This window comes from Prunus mume, linkage group LG6 (genome assembly GCF_029339155.1).
Source record: "Prunus mume cultivar Tortuosa linkage group LG6, ASM2933915v1, whole genome shotgun sequence".
NCBI classification, from domain to species: Eukaryota; Viridiplantae; Streptophyta; class Magnoliopsida; order Rosales; family Rosaceae; genus Prunus; species Prunus mume.
Window position 1 is genome coordinate 11,465,174 of NC_142703.1, and position 17,774 is coordinate 11,482,947.

General features: G+C 39.8%; 2 protein-coding genes and 2 pseudogenes across 2 annotated transcripts; 2 read left to right on the top strand and 2 right to left on the bottom strand.

Moving 5' to 3' along the window:
* Positions 1-1,279: 1,279 nt before the first annotated feature.
* On the bottom strand, positions 1,280-4,282 carry LOC148916061 (putative sodium/metabolite cotransporter BASS2, chloroplastic; annotated as a pseudogene).
* A 2,142-nt stretch (positions 4,283-6,424) lies between these two features.
* LOC148916062 (acyl-coenzyme A thioesterase 2, chloroplastic-like) lies at positions 6,425-8,161 on the top strand (annotated as a pseudogene).
* Positions 8,162-8,984: 823 nt separating this feature from the next.
* On the top strand, positions 8,985-12,270 carry LOC103334663 (Thioesterase/thiol ester dehydrase-isomerase superfamily protein). Its single transcript, XM_008237641.2, has 5 exons — positions 8,985-9,630; positions 10,209-10,386; positions 10,823-11,295; positions 11,482-11,607; positions 11,781-12,270. The coding sequence occupies exons 1-5, from the start codon at positions 9,223-9,225 to the stop codon at positions 11,946-11,948; spliced, it is 1,353 nt and encodes a 450-aa protein (XP_008235863.1). The 5' UTR covers positions 8,985-9,222; the 3' UTR covers positions 11,949-12,270.
* A 527-nt stretch (positions 12,271-12,797) lies between these two features.
* On the bottom strand, positions 12,798-17,565 carry LOC103334662 (formin-like protein 1). The gene is made up of 4 exons (XM_008237640.2): positions 15,125-17,565; positions 14,753-14,952; positions 14,190-14,434; positions 12,798-14,029 (listed from the first exon to the last, which is right to left on the bottom strand). Exons 1-4 carry the CDS (start codon positions 17,434-17,436, stop codon positions 13,196-13,198), a joined length of 3,591 nt encoding a protein of 1,196 aa, XP_008235862.2. The 5' UTR covers positions 17,437-17,565; the 3' UTR covers positions 12,798-13,195.
* Positions 17,566-17,774: the final 209 nt, after the last annotated feature.

Below are 17,774 nucleotides of genomic sequence, written 5' to 3' on the forward strand. Positions count from 1 at the left end.
AGTAACATTTTACATATTGAATCAATGGTCAATAAGTTTTCCAATAACATATTTGTTCTAGCTAAGCAGCCGCGAGCCTGGTTATATATATATATATATATGGAAGTTCCATGACACCATATTTTTAACACAAGTTCTTGATAGTGCCCAATCAAAGGGTATAGTCGCCCGGCTATACTAGTTTTTTATAATAAAAAAAAGGGAGTTTCACTAAAACACCCAAAATGGAGGTTGAAATTATAAAAAAACCCAAGCACTATTTAAACATATAAACACACCCAAAACCCATCATTACACACACTCAAAACCCATTTATAAACACACCCAAAAAGTTGACTTTGGGGTTGATTTTGGGTGTGTTTCTATGTTTAAATAGTGCTTGAGTTTTTTTATAAATACATGTCTAGGATTGGGTTTATTTATAAATTTGTATAAAAAAAACCGTAGCATAGCTATTTATTTAAAAAAATTATTATAAAAAAAAAAAAAAGACCCTTCTATTTGCATTAGTTTATACTTTTTAGATATTAATTTGCTAATTTCGATATATATACTTTATAGATTTAATTTTTTAAATATATATTATTTTTATTGAAAATTTTGTAAAAAATCAAGTGTATTAGACATGAAAAATATATACGTACATGTAAAATACGAGTATTAAACATGAAAATGCTAAATTTTTTATACGGCTAATGACTCTGGAAAAGTAAAAACTCAAAAGGGTATAATAGAGACTCGTGTAAAGGCCTAATAATAATGGAAAACGCTCAAAACTATTGATAAACAAAAATCAGGGAAAAAAGATAATAGTATCCATGTAAAGAGTATAGCCGAACGGCTATACTAAATTAAAAAAAGACCCCAGTATAGTTATAGCCACGCGGCTACACTCTTTATTTTTATTTTAAAAAATCCCGAGTATAGCCACACGGCGATACTATTGTCAGTAGGAGAGTTCAAATCTGGCTAAAAACTAAGCAACACAAGATGCTAGAGGAAAATACCACGAGATTCTAGAGGTACATAACATATTAATGATAAAATAGGATGCTTATTTATATTTGAAGTATTAGTGTGACCTCAAACAACACTGTTTTAGACTATTAGTTAACAATATCTTCACATAAAAAATAAAACAAAGAATCTGAACTCCGTAAGTGTGCCAGGAAACTTAGAAAAGGCTTTTACTGTCACTTAACATCAACTGTAGGAAACTTAATGGAGCCAAAATGATACATATCTCCAAGGACACCCAGACTGCTGCTGCCACTTAACCTCAATCAGTAGGAGTCTCCTTGGAGTCGAAGGGATCTACATATCTCCAAAAAAATGCCAGATCGCTTCTCATTATATTCATAATCACAGCAGACAATGTTGCGAGTAATGCAACCATCGGCGAGGTGAAATGAGAAGTGGCCAAAACCACGCCCAAAGAAGAATTTTGCATACCAACCTATGAGTGTCAAACATGTGAATGAAGGATTAGTGTTGCATGCCCACCAAAATTTATGGAAGTTTCGACATTTCAATCTGAGCATAAAACAATGAAGATCTTCTATGGACTTACAATAAAGTTTAAGAAGAGAATTTTTATATCTTTATTACCAGTTTGACCAAAGCCGAAACAAAATTGGAACACAAGGATTCACAGAAAGCCAGATCATGTCTTAAGGTTTACATTCTATTTGATTAAGGCTTAATTATGTACATGCCCTCTGTGCTTTCAAACTTATCTCAGATTACCACCTGTATTTGCAAGCGGCTCAAAGTACCCCCCAACCTTTTAAAACCGTCTCATGTTACCCTTCCGCAGTTTTTTGACGTTCGTTACAAACATTACTATTCATCCCCCTCCCCAAGAATCCGAACAGCCCCTCCCTTTGTTACTGCTTCATCCGACCAGTTTTTGTGCTGCCATCTCCTCCTCCGGCCACCCCAAGCGACGACATGGGTATCAAAAGAACCAGCACGTTGTCCTCTACCAACCTCACATCTCAGCCGCTGCCAACCGCCGTTTGGATCACCGAAAAAGTAAGAAATTGGCCGTTTTTACCCAAAATCTCCATCGCTCGTTCGGGCGATTCCGAGCACCATTTGCTTCGATCCATGTATGGTTTTTCAACCTTTTGAGCTGTTCTTGCTGCTAGTTGTGTTGGTTAGGAGAAATTTTTTAGTTTTGGAGGGTAAATAAGCGATGAACAGTAACAAAATGGAGGGGCTGCTGTTCTTGAATTTTTTTGGGGATGAACAGATAACGTTAAATAGCGGAACATCAAAAAACTGACGGAAGGGGTAACATGAGACAGTTTTTAAAAGGTTTGGGGTACTTTGAGCCGTTTGCAAACACAGATGGTAATCTGAGATAAGTTTGAAAGCACAGGGGGCATGTACATAATTAATCCTTTGATTAATACCTCAATTGATATTAATTGATCGTCTTTGTGCTTCTATAAACCCGCAAACAGCTGCTGATATATACCTGCAAATTAAGACTCTGGTTGATCAAAAGACTCCCCAAGTTGCACATTTGCACCGCAAAAACTCCAAAACAAACTAAACAAACAGGCCCAGCACCACAACCTTAAAGAATATTTGTATGAGTTCAAACTCTGCCAACAATGCTCGTATACAAAACTAGCTTCTATCTTCATATGTCAAATTAAAATCAACATAGACAAAGAAGATTGAATATATACTTTCTTACTGCAATAGCTTTTATGGCTATGAAGTCATAATGACAGCAAACTATAGTTTCTCAACTGTTGCTTACAAATTATGAATACTTTGTTTTTTCAAAGTATAGTTAACTTCACTCTATAATTTATATATCAAACTTGACAGAAGCTAAATCAAACAGCAATAATACACTAATACAAGGCTTCAACGTAATTATTTTAGAATTTTTGAGCTAAAATTAGAGTGAATCTTTACATACTGAAAAAAATGTATACATTACCTTGAGCTTTTTCCACAACAACACAATTAAAGAATTAAAGTCACCAAGAGTTAAAGGCAACTTACCCCACAAAGAAACCAAGCAATATGTACTAACAGCACAGAAAGAATAACCACCCCAACTTCTCCAGACAACACTGTCTGAGCATGAGCCATTAGAGACAGATCAGCCGGCAATGTTACAACAACCATTGAAGCTTTGAGACGGACAACATTCTCAGAGAATACACTGGCCCACAAAATAAAATCTAGTATGTTTGAGAAAGAGAGCACATTTGGAAGGAATCACAGGCAAGACAATCATATCTTACATATAAGTAATTAAAAAGATATTTATATGCACAACAAATGTACCTGCATGCAAGCAGTAATGCAACTAGAACAGCAAAAAGTGGTGCAAAAGGTATCACAATTTTAACCACTGCAGGAAATGCACTCTGCATATAAGAACCTAACAAAATTGGAGCAACAACGACCTACAGATGACAGAATAGAGACCATAAGCCCAACTGATGGATAATATAATATTACTGAAGTTTATTATATTTAACTTAACCTGCATGGTGCTGATTGACAGTTTGGTAGCATCAACAGGGACGTCAGTCCCTGCCAATATCTTTGTTAGTAGAGGAGTCAGGGCTACTGCCCCAAGAGTTGTGCATTCCGTCATTACAATAGACAGAGGAACATCCCCTTGAGCAACTAAGGTCACCTGAAAGGCTATTTCATAAAAAGCATTGAATGGAGTTGAATAAATGGGCTAGGCGGGGGCTAGGCGCAGGCTGGCAAGGAGGGCTAGGCGGGCGCTAGGCGGGGCTAGGCGGGGTCTAGGCTGGCGCTGGCGCCTAGAAGAAAAAAAATCGTCATTTTGGAACTCCAAGGTCTCAGACGAGATGACGATGGTGTTATGAGGCGAGAGAGAGAAAGAGAGAGAAACGAGGATTGAAGAAGAAGAGAGGTTGCGAGTTATGTTTTGGGTTTTAAAAAAGGGCCTGGGAGAGAGAAAAGGGCATGGGCTTCATAAAATACAACATTAAATGGATTTTGCATTATGAAATCACTAAAGTAATCACTAATAAGTAACAAATAACAATTTAATATTTATATATTTTAAATCAAAAAAATATTATACTATTTGTTTAATATATAATTTATATATCCTTTTATTTTTCATAATTTTGGTATAAATTTATAATTTATAATACTAAATAATTTATTAAAAAAGGCATAGGCACTCACAAGCTCCAATTACTCCTCTAGGTGCTAAGCCCTTGCCTACCTCCACCTTACTACATAGTGATTTTTCGAACATAGGGATCAACATGTTGGTAAATCGAGGTGTACCAGCACTTCAATTTACAACCCTGCAATTTTAACTGACTCCAATTCCCTTCTGTTTGTGTTCATAATTAACTAAAAATTAGTTGCATTGCATGGCGTTTAGATTTAACTTTTCTCGTATAATTTTTCTCAAGACTACAAACAAAGAAGCAATTTTGGTCAGTTCTCAATTGATTGTGCATTGGCTATATGTCTCTGGAGTATGCCATGGGTGGGATGTTTTGCAATTGGAGATTATTAGTGGCAAAAAGGATACCAGCTTCTATTCCAGTGACCAACATATAGGCTTCCTAGCTTATATGTATGCTCACACTCTAAATCTTAATGCAAAATTGTATCTTTCATACAGCTTAAGCAACCTATATGAAACTAAATGCAGCAGAGTTTAACAATTCTGACCAACATACATGAAATTTTATCAGGCATGGCACTCATGGAATGAAGGCAGGGGTTTGGAGTTGGTTGGTGAAGTATTGGGAGATTCATTTTCACCTTCAGAATCTCATGGATTTCTATTTTTGAAATCCAAAGGCATTGCATATGCATGGGTCAAGTTTCAGATTGGCAAGCACATGGAATTGCATACAATTATATTGGATTTTTGCCTCAGTTTAGGTGCACATTGATGTGCGCATTTTTTTCACAAACATGATCCAATTGGTACTTGGTATAACAAGCACAAGCAACATATACAAGTTTTGGCATGCAGCTAGCACACCAAATTCACAAAACGTAAGTGGGGATAAAGGGAACCAAGGTCCCAAGAAGGAGTTGTCCAAAAGATGCAACTCCCCACACAAAACTCTCATCTGGGGACTTGGGGGATTTCTATTTGTAAGGTAAAATACCTCTTGGTCGAGTTGGGCTAAAGTACAAATGACCGAGCTGAGCTCGGGTCCAGGTGGTCCGGTTGAGCTCGATATCAATGGACAAGCTGGGCTTAAGCCTTGGGCGGGATGTCTCCAGAGTATGAGTGCACGATAACTTTTTTAGAGTTCCAACTGTTCACATTTTTTTAAATAAAAAATTTCGGAGAAATATTTATCACAATGAGTCTAGCATAATAAGGAACAGGCTAGGCGATTGTATAAATTTCAGTTTGTGTTTAGGTTTAAAGTATTAATAGAACAACATGTCAAGGCAATATGGAGAATTGGAGAAAATTTCAAACCACACCATTTATAATATGATTCATATTCCTCCTCAAATAAAAATATAATCTATCATAAAACATATAATTTTTTCTTTTATTTTAAAAAAAAACATAAACTACATTTGACTGTATATATAGCCAGTTAATGAATTGGTAATTGCATAGGCAAGAACCTAAGGTATATAAATATCCCCTCAACAAGAGCCTTGATTAACTTACCTAGGAGAAAAGTATCCTAAACGTGAAGGGAATGGTAAAAGTGAAAGTTTATCGCTTTTATTCAACTCGTTGTTAACAGTTGCCTCATAATTGTCTTACTGTTTTTTAGAATGAAGGGCATAAGGAGAATTGTTGATGATCCTACAAAAACATAAGTCATGTGTAAAGTGCTATGTAAATTGATCAATTAGAATCAAATATCTTATGTGTTTTGAAAAAAAAAATCAAATATTTTGTGCCTTAAGAATAAAGAAATAGAAACCATGTTAATCTTAAATTTTTTCTAGGGCTACAATGAAAGGGCAAACTCTAGCTATTGATGCCAATCAATTTGCTTCATTATACGGTTAAAAAAAACTCGATCTCCTTTTATATTTTTTTTCCTTTCTTTCCTTCTATTATGTTTTCTTTTGTCAAACAGTAAATAAAAAAAATTGTTGACCATCAATTATTTAGGCAGGTAAGTGGTCTTGGGGGAATGATGGAGAAGAAAATGGGTGGTTGCGGCGGTTATGGGTTCGTTGGGGTGGGCCGGGGGGGAGGAGGTTTGTCTGTGGGATTCCTCAATTTGGAAAAATATAATTAAATATGTCATAATTTGCAAAGTTTGCTCCTTATTAACTGCCCCAAAATTGAAGCCAATGGAAACTTCTCTTATTAGGACAGAGACATAAGCCTTAACCATCAGAGAAATAACTTAAGCTAAAATCCCATGGATCTAGTTTCCTCATTGCTCTTGAGAGCCCTCCATTAATGAACAAGTTAAAATCTTGTGTCCAAAAACCCGTAAGGTTACCAAAAGATGCCCCTCCACAAAGCCAATGGCTCACAAAAACTCCATCTCAAAGAAGGACAAGCATTTTGTATAACTTTTTCATCAGATTATATTTTGAGAGAGCATTATAGGGATCCATGGAATGAAGTTAGAATTGGGAGATTGCTGCAAGACCTTGATGCCTTGGCTACTACGATATCGGTCAAGGTATTTATTATGTCACCTTCTTATTAAAATTGGACTAAAATTGCAACCTTCATCACCACAAAATAGTAATTCGTAATTGATCATCTGTTAAATTTCTGGTGGATGATCAGCATTGTTCCGATGATGGTAGCAAAACACGGCCGCTCTTTCTGGTCACGGCTGCTGTTGATAAGATTGTCCTGAAGAAGCCGCTAAGTGTCAGCATTGATATGAAAATTGTAGGTAATGTCATCTGGGTTGGGAGGTCATCAATTGAAATCCAACTAGAAGTCACTCAACCCTCTCAATGTACATCAATATAATTATTTAATTGTACTATATTTATTGATCGCATCTTTCGCAGAGGTGGTCAACAACGTAGTAAGTTCGTACATGTGTAATGTACTAGAATTACTCTTTTTGCGCACAACTATACAAGTAATTGTGGTTTTTTTATACAGAGGACCCTGAGGATGATTCAGACTCAGTGGCTCTTACAGCCACATTCATATGTGTGGCCATTGACTCAAAGACAAGGGAAGCAGTACCAGTGAACCGTACTTTGCCCGAAACTAAGCAAGAAAAGGCTCTTTTCAAAGAAACCGACGCACAAAACAGCTTGAGGAAAAGCAAGAGAGGAAAAGAGTTGGTGAATGGAGAGGTACTAATCACCAAAAATAGAGTAGAAGCAATGTTGGCTGAGAGATGGATCTTCAACAACATCCCATCCTTGGCAGACAGAGAAAGCATTCTCATAGGGAAACCCGCCTCGAAAGCTCTCAGTGATATGCCAGCCACAGCACAGGAACATGCATGGTCGAGTCTTTGGAGGGTTTCTGATGTACCGGGCTTTCGAATTGGCTTTCTCAACAGCTTATGCTTTTGCTGGTTTGGTGCCTTGCTTTTCAGAAGTTGATCACATTGAGTTCTTAAAACCTGTGAGTGTCTATTGTATTGCATGATGGCATATAAAGTAGGTTCCTTTCCCACCCAATTTTAGTCACACATGCTCTAAGTATTTAGCTCATTTACCACACTCACGTGATGGGACGTGTTGAGAGAATATGACTAAAAACCTTGCGTCCCGTATTCTAAGTTTTGAATATCAATGTATATTAAAATTCATGGTTTGTATGCCTTAATTTTGAGCTGCAGGTGGATGTGGGAGACTTCCTCCGTTCCAAGACATGTGTTCTATACACAAAACCAGAGGATCCTGAACAACCTCTGATCCACGTTGAAGTTGTTGCTCATGTTACAAGCCCAGAGAAGAGGTCTGCTGAGGTAAGTACTTAAGCAATTAATAGTGAGCAACAACTTTGAAAAAAAGCTGCTTATTTTTTACCCATCAGAAACCCAGTCAGTTAGCTAGCTATCTACTTGGCTACATTTACATGCTTCTTTCTTATTTAAGAATTTGGAAGCTTCAGGTATCAAATACATTCTATTTCTCTTTCGCTGTTCGTCCTGAGGCAAAGGCCACGATGAAGAAGGACTTCAAAATGAGGAAGAAGCTCGACCTATGGTAGCACATGGATTCTGAACCCTTGGACTCAAAAAAAAGAGGCAACAGCTAGATGGTGAATATATATAGAATAAAGAAATCAAGGTAGTCGTCTGCCTTATGTTATATAATCTGTAATGGTGAGGCCAACCGAATAGCTAGCGGGTGTCATAACCTGTTTTGATTGGCAGCATACAATACCTCAATCAACTTGTGTCAAATTAATGTATTGTAAGTTGTGACTGAGATTCTGCTTATAATATAAACTGGTTTTTGTCTTTCTAGTGAAACCAAAATGTTAAAATAATATTTCAAAAAGTGTGTAAAAGTTGACAAAATTAGTTGAAATGGAAAGAAATTCCATATGCTTGTATGGCAGAATCAGATTTTTAAGACTTATCGTACCCTTCGAGAGAATAGACCAATACACCATCTCTCTAGTGGCGTCTTATCTTGTTAGTGAAAGGTCAAATTTAAGCTGTTAGGAAATTGACCAAGAAGTTAATCGAGCTTACAATCGTACCTATTCCTCACGGAGTCTCATATTGACCAGAAAAATTTGTATTTTTATGAAACATTATTTCCGACCAATTACAATTTATTATGTGAAAAAATTATCACAAGTACCATATCGTGATTGACCGGGTGATAACCCGGTTCGATGTAAATGTTTCCCATGTTGACCATGCAAATGGCAATGCACTCGTCTGAACTTAACAAATTCTCATCAACATTATATCACTCATAGTCAAATAAAAATTGGGAATGCTACAAACGTCAAAAGCGACTCGTCGTTGTGCTGAGCAAGTCTTGTCGTTCAAACATTCATCCCACTTTCGTGGAAAATCTGCAAAGAATAATCAAAAGCCCCCATCGTCTTCTCCGAATGACCTGCCAGTTCTCTGCTTTAAATATGATCAAAAGCAAGCAAGCTCACAACTTCAATTATAAAAGCAACGCTGACTTCTTTAAAATTAAAACCCACCAAACTTGTAACCACCAAAATTAAACAAAACCGGTTTAAAACCCACAAGCCACACCTGAAAATTTCCCAGAAACCCAATTCTCAAAACCCCCCAAAATCCCATGGACTTGAATTCCTCTCCTCCCAATTCCAATTCCAACACCGCCATTCCCGTAGTCTCAACCTTTTCATCGCCTTTCGAGAACCGGCCTTCGGCACAAGATGGGCCCAACGGTTGGACCCGAAAGCCCATAAGCTTGTGGCCCGGAATGTACCAGTCGCCGGTGACAAATGCACTGTGGGAAGCGAGGTCTAAGATCTTCGAGAGGTTCTTTTTGGACCCTCCGAAAGACGCTCCTCCACAGAGCGAGTTGCTCAACAAGACTCCGGCGCAGAGCAGGACCACAATTCTGTACAATTTCTCGTCGGATTATATATTGAGGGAGCAGTACAGGGATCCTTGGAATGAGGTTAGAATTGGGAAATTGCTTGAGGACCTTGATGCTTTAGCGGGAACCATTTCTGTCAAGGTACAGTTTATTTTAGTCTTCAGTGTAATTGGATATGTGGGTTGTGCTTGAAATTTGATTACTTGAACTGGGTTGTGATTGGTTTGGTTGAATTGCAGTTTCAATATGTAGGCCTGAGCTTTCGAACTTTACATTGTTAGGAACTTTCTGGTTTTAATTTTTGATTGGGAACTTGGGTTTTTGTAATGAGTGATATGTCTTGTATGGTATTTTTCCGCTGTTGTGTTCAAATTTTTGGCTGAATCCTAGTTTTCAGGAATGAGATTTTTTCACACATAACATTATGCTATGGAGCTGCCATAATCTGGAATGCTTTTTCTTTAAGAGAGAGAGCACTGAATTGGTACTTTTTGCATATGTATATTATGATGCAAAGGGGGAGTGGAGGAAGCCGAGTGGTGGTCATGTGCAGTGATCTAAGCTAGAAAAAATTTGTCTTTTAAAGAGACCTGATAATTATGAGCTGAGTTGCTAGCTTATTTCATGTTAAAGTAAATTTCTCCAAGGTGGAATTTCTTGTTTGTGCTTTTCTTTTAGTGAAGTGAGCGACTTAAATTTTATACCTTTGTATGGATCAGCACTGTTCTGACGATGATAGCACAACAAGGCCACTCTTGCTGGTCACTGCATCTGTTGACAAGATTGTTCTGAAGAAGCCGATTAGTGTTGATATTGATCTAAAAATAGTTGGTGCTGTCATATGGGTTGGGCGATCATCTATTGAGATTCAATTAGAAGTCACCCAGTCCTCTAAAGGTACTTATAATAACTTTGAAGTTTGGTAATGTTTCAAAGTTCAATTAAATTCTTTTTTCCCAGCATTTCTCTCTATAAAGTGTGCTTTTCTTTAAAATATATCCGTTGATGAGTATTAAAATTGCTTATCAGCAATGTTTTTTCCCTTCTAATTTGAGTTTAATGGAAAGTAAGCTTTACAATTTGCCTCTGTTTAGCGTAATCTTTACCTTGAAACTAAAACCCACAAGAACTACCGAGTGGCTGTTATAAGAAGTTTGAACTATGACCAATATTGTCAACTTAAAAAGAAAAAAGAAAAGGGATATTGATATTATCTGCCTGCTCAGCTAGTGTTGTTGCCTTTGAAGTTTTGCTTCTCTTCATGTGAAGGGAAGGGCTTAATGCTATGACCAAGAAGATTCGCATAAGTGATTTTTTATTTTATTTTTTTCAGAAGGATTTGACAATTCAGACTCAGTAGCTCTTTCAGCAAACTTCATATTTGTGGCTCGTGATTCTAAGACTGGGAAAGCTGCTCCAGTTAATAGGATCTCACCAGAAACTGAAAGAGAAAAATTGCTTTTCGAGGAAGCAGAAGCCAGAAATAATCTGAGGAAAAGAAAGAGAGGAGGAGGAGACAAAAGAGAGCTTGAGAATGGAGAAGTAAATAGACTTGAAACACTGTTGGCTGAGGGAAGAATCTTCTGTGATATGCCTGCCTTGGCAGACAGAGATAGCATTCTTCTGAGGGATACCCGCTTGGAAAACTCATTGATCTGCCAACCACAGCAGAGAAACATCCATGGTCGAATCTTTGGAGGGTTTTTGATGCACCGTGCATTTGAATTGGCTTTCTCCACAGCTTATGCCTTCGCAGGCTTAGTGCCTTACTTTCTAGAAGTCGATCACGTTGACTTCTTGAGACCTGTGAGTACCCCATTGACATCCTTCTTAATTGCTAGCATTACGCATAGTCATTAGCTTCTCCCTCAATTGAAATTCTAGTGAAGCATTTTCTGGTACTGTTTTTGTTATTTATTATCTTTGGCGAGTATCTTATCCAAAGTATCTTTAACCTATTATTTTGGCTTTCTGAATGGCCCTTGATTGTAGGTGGACGTTGGAGACTTCCTGCGTTTCAAATCATGTGTCCTCTACACAGAAGTTAATCCAGATCAGCCTCTGATTAATATTGAAGTTGTTGCTCACGTTACCAGGCCTGAGCTCAGGTCTAGTGAGGTATGTTCCTCCAACTCCGCGTTCAAAGAACAAGAAAGCTAAAGTTTGGCAATGCTACAGTACCAGATACCCAATTTACTTTCAAGGAACTTTCAGTTTTATGATGATCTATTCATTCATGAATTTTCCTTTTAGATAACTGCACATCTTTTACTATCTCATGTTTGAAACAGGTGTCGAATACATTTTATTTCACTTTTACTGTACGTCCCGAGGCGAAGGCCAAGAAAAATGGATTTAGGATACTAAATGTGGTTCCAGCAACAGAGGAAGAAGCACGCCATATAGTAGACCGCATGGATTCTCAAGCCTTGCTTTCAACAAGAGGCTTCGGAAAGTAAACGCAAATACTAATTGTACGAGACAATAGGCAATGAAGAGGCTCATAGTTGCTAGTTGCAAGTGAAAAAACAAAGTCCTATAGAAAAACCTTTGAATAAGAGCCCTTGAACAAATGGGCTTATATTTATATCTCCTGTAATTGAAACTTTTGGAAAACGTGAGCAAGCATACGCCTCATCTGCACCCTATCAGTTGACATATACATATATATTCAAAAGAAGGGCTCATATTTATATCTAGTGCCTGTAATATCAAATTGTCAATCAAAACCACAAATCTACTTATTTCATCTGTGATTTGTGTAGCGAAATCGAGGGTGCAGATTCATTTTGTGCATGTGAAAGAATTACTATTCAGATGAGGAAAAATAAATCTTGGACACAGTAGGCTGCTTTTACCTTATGCCCCACACAGTTTTCTGTCCTTGCTCCTCCACAAACTCTTCTTTTGCTCACAAGGAAAATACAAAATGTTATCCAAAAGGAATAAAGACAATAGAAATGGAACTTTTCCTTCCTGCCCTTTTATTACTCGTGTTGGTTAAAGATGAGGATATTCCACTAAAAAAACAGTAAAAAAAACTCGGGTCCAGTTAAAAAGGCATAGATATTTGGATGGAGGCAGGTGACTTTCTGGTTGGATCAAAAGGCACCAAGCAAGCACACCATTTTCAATTTGCCTGTAAGCAGCAGAATCTTTTCCTTGAAACACGCAGGATTTGCATCATGTGATGTATCCCTTAATGGAAAACGACCCCTTCATGTCTTCTTTTAAATATTCGAATTTAAAAAACAAGTTGACTGCATAATCAGACACTAAGCATGCCAGGATTAAATTACAAAGAATAATTGGGGATAAGAAAGTTAACAGAGAATAAATTAGTAGTTTGATTTGGTACAGTACAGAACATTTACAGAAACTATCTACAGCCATGGGTTCTGCTTGCCTTAAACAGCATTTCTATGATCAACGTTCTAGACAGGTCTACAGTATTAAACTAATCCGAAATACAACTTATTCTTCCCAGATAAAATCCCTTCCTCCGTATATTATCTATAGAACGCAAAATCGCTTACAAGAAATTTTTTTACAAGTACAAATATAAGGGTGGAGAACCAGAAGCTATATATATAAAACCTGGCATGCAAGCTGGACCATTCTAAGCTTCAACCTGTTCCGACCGCCTACTTCAGGCAGTTTCTTGCTAAATTGAACCAAAAAGCCGTTCTGAAATGAGCCAGGGAAACTATGGAGATGTGCTCTCATCGTCAGTCCAACTGTAAGGCCGCCTTCCATGCATTCCAGGAAGTGCTTGGGGCAGCATTGGATTTACTGGAATTACTTGTGGTAGCATTGGATTTACTGGAACTGGAAATTTGTGGGCAGTACTAACTATCGTTCGCTCATTTATCATACCAACTTCTTTACATACCCGGTCAAGAATTGTAAGAAAGTCTCTGACCACCATGAAGATTCTGAACGGGTGAGCTTCTTCCCTGGCGGAGTTACCATGGAAGTACTCTGTAATCTCCTTCACTAGGGACAAGGCAACACTTTCTTGAGCTTGAAGTCTTATAATCTCCTCTTCGGCCATTTTCATGAACATGTTCATTGACTCTGAAAATTTCCGCCTGCTTTCATCTGATACTGCTCTCTCATTTAATTGCACAACCTCCTGAATGTCGCTAATTCCTTTAGAAAGCTTTGAAACATCAGTGCTAAGCACATCAGAATCCATGGCAGCAGCTTTCTTCACATTAGTGAGCTCTGAACTGAGACCTGAAACAACTTGCAGGCCAAGCCTCCTACACTTGGCATCATCATTCACAGTTGGGTTTGAAGTTTGATTCCCACCAGTGAGACGAGCACCTTCAGTTCTTATGATTTCTTGTACAACAAAATGCAAGAGTGTGGTTTTCCCATCAGCCCCCTTGACATCGACCAGCTTGAGGAGTGTGTCAAGTTTGAAGGCATGGGCATCACCACGGTTTGTCCCAACATTCATCCTGTTTCCAGTCTTCAGCACAGCTTCTAGAAGCTTCAAGAACATCCTACTGTTCCTCAATTCTTCACAGGCAGCCTACATGAAGGAAATTCCAGTGAGATAACACCGGAAGGCACCTCAGCATGAGTATAAAAAAGGATACTAAAATTACGTGCAAAAAAGGGAAAGAAATTAACAGGACCAGTGAGAGAGAGAGAGAGAGAGAGAGAGAGAGAGAGAGAGAGGTGTGATTTACCTCTAGAGTTTCAAAAGACTTTTTAAGGTAATCAATCTCAGACTCAAAATTAGTCATGTAGAGCATTGCCTCCACCCTTTTAAAAGCAAATGGAACATCAAGCAACTCTTTCAGAAATTTCTCAGCAGTACCAAGCTTAACTGGTGAATCATCTTTGTACTCCTTCAACTTACGCTCTTCTTCTTTGGTTGGAGCCATCTTCAATAGACTTTCAAGTAATTCAGTTCCAAGAGCATCAGAATTACCTGCATTGATAACCAGTACCAACAAGCACCATGAATTTACAACCATCACACGAAACTTATCAAAAACCATTCCATTCGCAATTAGAAATCCTCTAAGAAGAATCACTGCTATATTTCAGTACAATAAATTTTTAGAAGCAAAAGGATATGAACAACATAATGCTAATAGAAAGACAGAGAGTATTTGAATGCTTGTTTCAAATATTTTCCTGACCAACCAAAATCATAAAATTCTCAAGGTTATTTAAAGGGTGAGTTCAAGCTATAACCAAAAGAAGATAACTCTGAAGAAATAACCAAAAACTAACGGATTTATACCTTCTAATAACGCTTCACAAACTTCATCTATGGTCACATTGAGTGCCCTTAGTGAGATTGCAATATTTTGCGACTTTTTCGGATCAAGTACTCTGTTCTCTTGGTTTGGAGAGGGAAGAACTGTGCGTGGGGTCGTTTCCTTTGGATTCGGGTTTGGTGTTTTTACAACAAACAATGTCTCTATCATTTCTTCATTCAACCTGCAACCACCCCAATTCCACAAATTTAGTGGAGCAACTCAATACAACCAACCGAAGTACTGCATAATTTATAAGCGTACTATAACAAGAAAAGCAAGTAAAATGCAAATCAGATACAGATTGAAGCACAATATAAGGCGAAACTACATAGTGAGAGACTGCAATGTCTTACTTGAAAGAGCTTGATCTAAGCTGATCCCACACCATTTCGCGATCGGAGCTTGCTCGAACTTTATCCCAATGCAATGGCTTTAACTTGGGTTTTGGATTCTCCTCAATAGGCTCCAAGGGATTCGAACTTGGAGGCAACTCTACTGGTGAAACAGAGACCTTTGCTGGGTTCTGAAGTACAAAAGGTCTTGAAGGAGGTATGAGAGCTGGAGGCTTACACATCACTTGGCCAACCGGTGTTTTAGGACTTGGAGTTTCCCACAGTCTTAGTGAAGGAGGCATCGGTGGCGGAGGCGGCGGCACTGAAATAAGATGTTTTAAACCACCGCTAAGTCTCATCGAAGACTCTGTAATGTGGTGAGAAACATTTGAAAGTTTTGATGAAGCATCTGAATTGTTCCCAAACTCTCTCTCTGGTGAGTTAGACAATGAAGATGAAGCTGATGATGAGAGAGACTGCACTTTTGGATCCAAATTAATATATTCGGAAGCGCTTGAAATTCTTGGTGATGCAGCTGGGCTTTTCTCTGGTGAAAAAGACTTGGCCTCTGGATCAGAAGCATTTGATCGTCTCTCTGGTGACGATGAATAAGATGAAGATGACGACGAAGACTGCTCATTACGATCTGAAAAGGCCGAAACTTTCGGTGACGCTTCTGGGTTCTTTCCGAAACTTCTCTCTGGTGACGAAATGGGCGAGCTTTGGTCCGAAACGACCGAAATTATAGGCGATGATGAATCTGGGTTCTTACCAAAACCTCTCTCCGGTGATGAACTGGGCGAGCTTTGGCCCGAAACGACCGAAGTTCTCGGTGATGATGAATCTGGGTTCTTTCCCAAACCTCTCTCTGGTGACGAAATCGGAGAACTTTGGCCCGAAACGACCGAAATTTTCGGTAATGCGTCTGGGTTCTTTCCGAAACCTCTCTCCGGTGACGAAATCAGAGAACTTTGGCCCGAAACGACCGAAACTTTAGCTGATGCATCTGGGTTCTTTCCGAAACCTCTCTCCGGTGACGAAATCAGAGAACTTTGGCCCGAAACGACCGAAACGACCGAAACTTTAGCTGATGCAGCTGGGTTCTTCTCCAAGCTTCTCTCCGGTGAAAAAGATAGCGACGACAATGAGGGAGACCGTCTCTTTCGGTCCGATGTAGATGGGTATTCGTCCGCAGCTTTCTCTGGAGAAGACATTGGAGTCAATGAAGGAGACCGTACATTCTCGTTACCAAACCGCGTCGCATGGTACGTAGCTACGGGCTCAGGAGGCTTGGGCTCTTCTGATCTTCTGTTGGGGCTCAAACTCACCGGCGGAGAGAGGCTGATAGACTGTGACCGAGACGGCGAACCCGAATCCGAAGACGAGCAAGAGCAAGACGTTGTTTCACTGCTTCTCCGGTCGAAAACACCACCCGCCACCGCCGCGAACACTCTCCTGGACCCCGATCCAGTTCCATTGAAGCTCTCTCGATCGCCCGAAGACCCTCTGGGCGAGTAGAACTCTTCTTCTTCTTCGTCCTCGTCTTCGTCTCGGTCTCGGGTCGAACCCGGTTCGGCATTCTCGCAATTGATCAGCATCGAGGTCTGCCGAGCCAGTGGCGGAAGCGGCTGGAGGTCCGGCGACTCCACTTTCCGAGTTTCTAACTCGGCGACGAGGCCATTACTGCCGCACGAGTCGACTGGGTCCTCGAGTCCGCGTGAGCTGACCAATGTGCCCAGGTAGAGGAACTCGGAGCTGGTGGAGGAGGCGGTCCGGAGCTTGTGGGTCCCACTGAAGGAGTGGCTGTGATTGGGCTGCTGAAACAGCCTGTTGCTTTGTTCGGATCTAATAAACGACTTGTCATCCTCGTCGTCATCGGGGAAGTTGCGGCTATTGTGTCGTCTGCGGCGGTAGAGGAAGAAGGCGGCGAGGGAGATGACGACGACGGCGGAGAGCACGGCGGCGATGGTGAGGGCGAGGAGCTTGTGGGCACTGGAGTTCCCGGAGGGGGTTTTGGGGACGATGAGGGAGGAGATGTTGGCGGGGAAGGAGGCGAAAGCGGTGGTTGGGGAGGGAGGAGGAGGCGGCGGGGAGGGGTAGGTTGGGAAAAAGGGGGAATCGGCAGGGGTAGAGTTGGAACCGGAAAATGGGTACTTTGGGGGAGTTGGGTTTGAAGGCAGGGAAGGTGGGGAAGGTGATGGGGGCTGAGTGGGAGGTGAGGAAGAGTCTTGAGGCAGAAATGGCTGGTGGAGGACCCTATGGTTTGGCCTTGAGGTAGCAATGGGCTGAGAAGATAAGAAGAGCAGGAGGAAGATGAAGAAGAAGGAGGGCATTGTGAATTTGGAGATTGAGTTGCAGAGTCTCCAGTGTTGTGTTTGTGTTTGAGTCACTTGTCAGTGAGAGAGAGAGAGAGAGAGAGAGAGAGAGAGAGAGAAGGAGAGAGGAAGGTGGGGACTGTGTGAAAAGATTGAATCTTTGAGAGTAAAAAAGTGGTGTTTTTTTTTTTTTTTTTTTGGTTGGTTAGACATAGAAAAATGGGAACTGGTCTGTTGGTGATGCAAGTGAGTGCAGCTGCATCCAGCTGTTTAGTGTTCGCTACTTCCACTAGTGGGAACACTGGACTTGCCTTCCTTGCCTGCCTCGCCAGTGCCACCACTCTCTGGTTTTGTTT